The 6483-nt window shown below is 32.9% G+C and overlaps 1 protein-coding gene across 1 annotated transcript in view; it reads right to left on the bottom strand.

Annotated features, from left to right (window-relative positions):
• Positions 1 to 3134: 3134 nt before the first annotated feature.
• The window catches only part of LOC105124522 (probable glucan 1,3-alpha-glucosidase), a 6043-nt gene continuing 2694 nt past the window's right edge, over positions 3135 to 6483 (bottom strand). The window contains exons 2-6 of the mRNA XM_011024566.1: positions 6085 to 6358; positions 5850 to 5985; positions 4432 to 4642; positions 4102 to 4308; positions 3135 to 3680 (exon numbers count right to left, since the gene is read on the bottom strand). Coding sequence (XP_011022868.1) covers positions 3312 to 3680; positions 4102 to 4308; positions 4432 to 4642; positions 5850 to 5985; positions 6085 to 6358 — 1197 coding nt within the window. The 3' untranslated portion in view covers positions 3135 to 3311. The remainder of the gene's footprint in view (positions 3681 to 4101; positions 4309 to 4431; positions 4643 to 5849; positions 5986 to 6084; positions 6359 to 6483) is intronic.

Here is a 6483-nt window from a genome sequence, read left to right as displayed (position 1 = left end):
CATATACATATACATATACATATATATATATGGAGGAGGGGGTACTATTCTTGGACAAAATAGATATAAGAAATTCTTTTTAGTAATTATAAGATACATATAATTTGAGATGCTAGGGAACTAGCTATATCACGTCTAGTCAAAGATGCTTGGAAAAGAGAAGTGAGAATCCAAATTTCAATGGAACTGAAGGCAAGATACGTTTATGTATTAGGTAGATTTGATATTTTATGCTGAATTTGACAACCCACGTTGTGAAATGATTTTCTTGGAAGCTATTTTGCAGCACCCACCATTGAAAGTGGTTTCAAGGGCTTGACCACCACCTCCCATGGTGGGTGGTGGGTTCCTTCCCTGCCTTGTGGCTATCTAGGGATCGATGATGAGGACACTTCATCTAGCCCACCAAATAAAATATTAGGCTGTATAACATATAACAATCAAGTGGAACTGAGGCCACTTGTTTCATTTCAAGCTATGCAGCCATAGCTTTTAATAAGGATGGTAATATACACAATGTTTCATGCCATGATGCTTCTCTTTTCTAATATAACAATAACAAAAATAAAATACAATAAAAACTAAAACAGAAGGTATTTTCATTGTACATCTATACATATTTTACTCTTCACTGTAATATTAGTATATTTGTTATTTTCTCATTCTAAGAAAATGTTTGGAGATATTTTACTTTTTTAATAAGGTTTATTGGTCATCACCAGATTAATTAGAGATATAATTATATTTTTAATTTTTTCAAATACAATGGAATAACTCAATCATTAGCTTTAAAAGCAAAAAAAAAAAAAAGACACCTAAGGGTTTTTAGTTATTTTATTTTTTAAAAATACAATAAAATAACTTAATTATTATTAAAAACAAGGTTTTTAAGACTTGTGTTTTGAGACGTTTTTATCTTGTCATCATGATCTTTTAATAAATATAAATTATTTTCTAAATAAAAAAGTTGTTGGCATGTGCAATGCGGTTGTTATCTTCTAGTAGTGTATACGATGTCTCTCGAGAGCTAAAACCCCCCTTCCGCCTTGTAATTGTAATTGTAATTGTCAGAACATCTTTTCTTAATGTGTGGTTAGGAATAGCTAGATGATTTATTGCCAACAAGGCTTTTCTCCATTTTTTCTCTCTTAGTCTCTCAAATTTTACGTCGGCTCTTCAAAATCTCAAAGTAGTTATTTTAGTTATTGATGTTTCAACTTTGATTATTTTCTTTTATTTCTTGGCTATTTTATAATTTTTTATTTTTTTTTCAATTTCATCATTCAATTCTAATTTGTAATATATATTTTTTTTAATTTGGTTTTTATTATTTTGATTTTTTTATCATGTTATTAAATTGAATTTTCTTTTTAATTTCACTCTTCAATCAGAAATGTATATTTTTTTCTCTAATTTATTTTTATTTTTAATTTTAATCTTCATTCTTTTAATTACTATTTTTTATTCTGAATCCTTTTGTATAATTTTTCTTTTGATTTCATTATTCAAAATTTGATTAGTTGGAAAATGGGCTTCATGGTTTTTCCTGTTATGGTGCTCCCAACCTAATAATCCAAGTAATAGATTTGAAAAGTTAACAGAGGTTAATATTATTTTTTTTTGTTTTTTATTTTTTTATTTCATCATTTGATTTTTTTTAATTGACCTTTGTGGTTTTCTCTATTTTTTTTTCTATCGAGTTATTGCAATCTCAAGACTTGAATCTCTAGTTAACTAGGATTGACTCGTTTTTTATCACCTAAGTTCCAGATTTGTCATGCTAGATAGGTTGACTCAGGCTGAATTTTTTGGGTCATTTTTTTTTATCCAATTTCATTCTTTTATATTTATTTGGTTAGGAATTGAGTTACATTATTATTTTTTTTAATATGGTTTTTTACCCTAAGTGATCATGGTTATTTTTTTTTTTTTTATATTTAGTCCATTTATTATCATTGCCCATTTTTTTATGATTAGAATAAAACCCAATTATTTAACCCATCCAGGTCTACGACACAAGTGGCAAATATTTCTTCCTTCTTTAAAACCCTTTTATTTAACCCATTCAATTTTATAACTCAAAGTCATAAATAATATTTCTTCCTTCTTTAAAACATGTGCACGAATGAAAAAAGTAATTCAGCCTCGTACGTGGGAGGAGGGGGGATATCTAATGGATTAACTAAACCTCAAGGGATAGTTCTTGGACAAAGAAAGTTTACTTTTCTTTTTTGGTTTCATTAATTTGAGTTTTGAGATTAAGAATTAAAGAGAATTTTCTTTGGATGTATAAGATGAATGTGCTATTAAAATAGTACAAAACGAGGTATAATTTTATGTGGTAAATATACTGAATAGTATATTTTAAAATTAATTTTGAAAAAATAATTATATTTTAATAATTTCAATATATATTTAATTATTAATTTAGTTGTGTGTGTGTGTGTGTGTGTGTATTAGGCTGTTTATTTTATTATAGATGTTTTTCTTCTTTTTGAGAAAAACCAAAAATAAATTTTGCTTAGCAAATCTAAATATCTAATGAAATAATTCTTTTTTAAAAAATTAAAACTTATTTATTCTTATATATCCACATGCTTTTTTATAAATTTCATTTTTTTTTAACAAAATATCCCTAGAATCACAAAAAACAAATTCTTAAAAAATAAAATTTAAAAATTTAAAATCTTGAAAACCTCTAAAAAAATTAAAAATTAAAAAACAGTGTATGAAGGGGGAAGAGAAGCCCATCAATGCAGGCCTATTGTTGTTGGTGCTCAGTGTGTCTAGAGTCTAGACCCCTGAAACAAAAGCTCATATCGCTTGAGCTATCTTATTTTATTTTTCTTTTCTAGGGGATGAATAAACCCCACCAAAATGTTTGTTTTCCTATAATCTTTCAAACATTAATTGTATGTAAATCACTGTTGATATCCTATGTTATATATCTCATAATATTTTATCTTATAGCATCTCAAGCGCTAATAAAACAATTTTACTCGTCATTTCCTTCGACATCAGCATCCACTAGATGGGGACTTCTTTTGCAAACCGTTCTTTTTAGTGAGGAAATAGCTTGCAGAGAATGAACATAAGGTTAAAGTGTGCAGTCATGGTGTAGAGGCTAGAGTAGTATGTTTCATATGATGAAGTAACAATTCCACAAGACGAACAAATTAGCATGCTTATATATTTCTCATGACAACTGAATTTATGAATATTGGTCCAATCTAGCAGTTCACTACAATATTCTAACAACTGGGGGGGTTTTTCTATCCTCCAGGGAAAGTTTTGTGGACCTTGAATTGTTCTTACAAAATTTTTATTGTCCAGTCATCGGAAACTTGGACAGCTGGTTTGCGGATGGTTACTACAGAAGATCCACGCCCCCCTTCAAGCATAAGGGGCCCGAGTTCAACTTCAACCTCCTGATTTGCCGGCTCAATGAGAGCATTCTTTGGTCCAGGAGAGTAACCTAGCAGTATAATCCTTTCGAGGATGCTCTTTGATGAAAATTGGGATTTGCTACTGCTGGAGGGGGCCAGATTTGTGGATGTAAGCTTTCCATTAGCAAAGACAAAACGGCGATGGATGTAAGCCCCTTGCAAAAATTCATAGCTTTTTCCATCATCGATATAGAGCTCGCCTTCAGCTGCTTGAGAACTGTTTAGAGCGATCACCTGTACCACCAGAGATATGACCAATCACTCATGATTTCAACAGCATTTAAGAGTGAGTTATCAAAGGCAATTATAGAAAACATTATAACAAAATCATAGGCATCAAACCTAGATGCGTTTTTTTTTTTAATATAGAAAACGTAATGGAATTACAGTTATTTTGTTGACTTCAAAAAAGTTAAAAAAATCCACCTTGAGATGCATGCACATGTTCATCTATATACCATAAGATGACACAGCCGCAAGAATTGCAAGCAAATTCAGGTTGTATATACCAACCACCTCAGTAGGACCAAAAGTTACATTGCAGGGGCAAGTTAAAAGAAACTCAAGAACAAAATATACTGATTCCAAAATCTAAAAAGTAAAGAGCAGTTGAGACTGGCATGTCCGAATGAGCATCAGGCTGTTAGCTACATACCAGTGTGTAAGGATCATTCACCATCTGCGTGGAGCTTCGACGAAGCCGGTCTTTCCTGGGTATAATAGTTCCAGCCCTTTGAAAAGCAGGAACACTTTCCTCTTTAGCCTCCAGCTTGTGGGTTTTGCCTCCCTTGTATGCAGCTCCAGTTCTAATGTCATACCATAATTCTTTCCCAGGCAGGTAAACAGATACGTATTTTGCTCGCTAGATGGATGAAACCACAAATTTAAATTTGTTAAACAAAGGAAGAGGAGAAACTATATTAAATAAAGGGCAAACAACAAAATCCGTTGCAAAATATGTAAAGAAATTTGGTTACAGTAGCACCTCAGTGTAGATTCCTTGCACCAGGAGACTACTTCCAACCATGAAAGCCTCATCATTGCTGAAAGTAATTTGATCAGAAGGAAATTCCATCCACAAGGGGCGCATGACAGGAATTCCAGTAGTATTTGCCTCTCTAAATAATGTGTAGAAATAAGGGAGCAACATGTACCGAACATGTATGGCCTCTCTTATTAGCCGTGTGTTTTTCTCTCTGCAATCATTTAAAGAGTATCCATTTACCAAACTCATCAGATAATGAACATAATATTTAAAATGAACAGTGGAAGAATAGAATAAAAAGAAAACATTGGGAGGGTATAGGTTATTGCAAGAAGAATAAAAAATCATTAAGTTCTTATTAGCCATGTGTTTTTCTCTCTGCAATCATTTAAAGAGTATCCATTTACCAAACTTATCAGATAATGAACATAATATTTAAAATGAACAGTGGAAGAATAGAATAAAAAGAAAACACTGGGAGGGTATAGGTTATTGCAAGAATAAAAATTCATTAAGTTCAATTTATCCCAGACTTGTGGCACAGGCGACCACAATTTTTTTGCAGATTTACAAAGACCAGATTTCAAAATTTCATCAAACTTCTTTTCTTCACTCAGTATCTGTAAAAAGTCTGGTCCTTCTGTCTGGAAACTTTTGCATGTCATACATAGGAGTTCAAGATCATCAACAGTATCACTTGAATTTATGCTCCAAGACAACTCTATTCAGAAACACTACGCTACAGCTCCCTTTATGAATCAAACCCTCCCATATGATGCAAGTTAACTATCTCATTGACATGATCTCATACTCACAAGATCAAGGCAAAAAATATAAAAGAAAATTACTATCCTGTTAGTAGAGCCAAGTGAGCATTTTCAGTTGGCAAATGCGAAAGCAGCCAGCTACACTTGTTTTACAGACAAAAGCTGGCCAGGATAGGGAAGTTAAGTGTCCACTCATCAAAAAGCATTATCAAAAGTCAGCGACCAGTATCACAAATTGTCCTCAAATTGGCTACATATTAATAGATTCTAGGGCAATTTTAACACATTTAAGACCAACAATGTCATAAAGAATACCTAATCTAGCCATCTTACCAAGATAATAATAATAAGAAAAAAAGATGCTAAAACATATACTTAAATCCCATAGGTATGGGATAACCAAGCGAAAGCTATCATGCTGTCATTTATACTACAACCACAAGGTCAGAATAAAGTTTAATCTCTATATAGACTGGAATAATGGATATGCCTAGATCGAACAAGGGAAGAAGAGTAAGAAAAATACACAAGAACAACGTAAAACACCACTATCAATCATGAGTGCCCTTCCTGCTCAATGCCTTCATGCCCAAATATATATATAAAAAAAGGGCCAAACATAGTTGAATGGGATAAATAGAAAAGTTATACCCAAATAACCAAGGCTCTCGTCTTTTAGTGTCCTGATGGGCATGGGCCCTGAAGAAAGGATAGAAGGCACCAAGTTGATACCAGCGAACTAATAACTCAGGCTCTGGGTTGCCAAAGAACCCACCAACATCCGCACCTAGAAGACGGGTTTTGAAGAAATAACAAAATGATTAAATGTAATCATCTGACAAAACAATACAAATGATTAGGGGAAAAAAAAAGGAATTGCATTTACCTGAGAATGAAATTCCAGAGAGACCAAGTGTCAAGATCATTGGAACTGAAACCCTCAGGTGATCCCAATCTGCTGTGTTATCTCCTGTCCAAACAGATCCATATCTTTGACTCCCTGGGAAGAAGGCTCTTGACAAAACAAAAGGTCTGTCATTCCCACCCCCACGTTTTAGAAGACCATTAGATGTTGCCATGTGGAAGTAGTACCCATAGGCATTATGCAACTCCCGGTGTTCAATGCCTCCATGGTGTAAAGCATCTCTTGGCATTGAGACCTGGTTACAACAGATATTGAGTTCATTAAACCCTTTTGTCTCTGTTACTCCATTTAAAAATATAATAAATGGTAGAATTTATCATAAGGCCTCGTTCAGAATACTCTCTGTTGCAGGGGGGGGGG

Source organism: Populus euphratica, unplaced genomic scaffold (assembly GCF_000495115.2).
Source record: "Populus euphratica unplaced genomic scaffold, PopEup_1.0 scaffold35.1, whole genome shotgun sequence".
Classification (NCBI taxonomy): Eukaryota; Viridiplantae; Streptophyta; class Magnoliopsida; order Malpighiales; family Salicaceae; genus Populus; species Populus euphratica.
The sequence above is the reverse complement of the archived record's forward strand: the minus strand, read 5'-3'. Positions and strand labels throughout refer to the sequence as shown.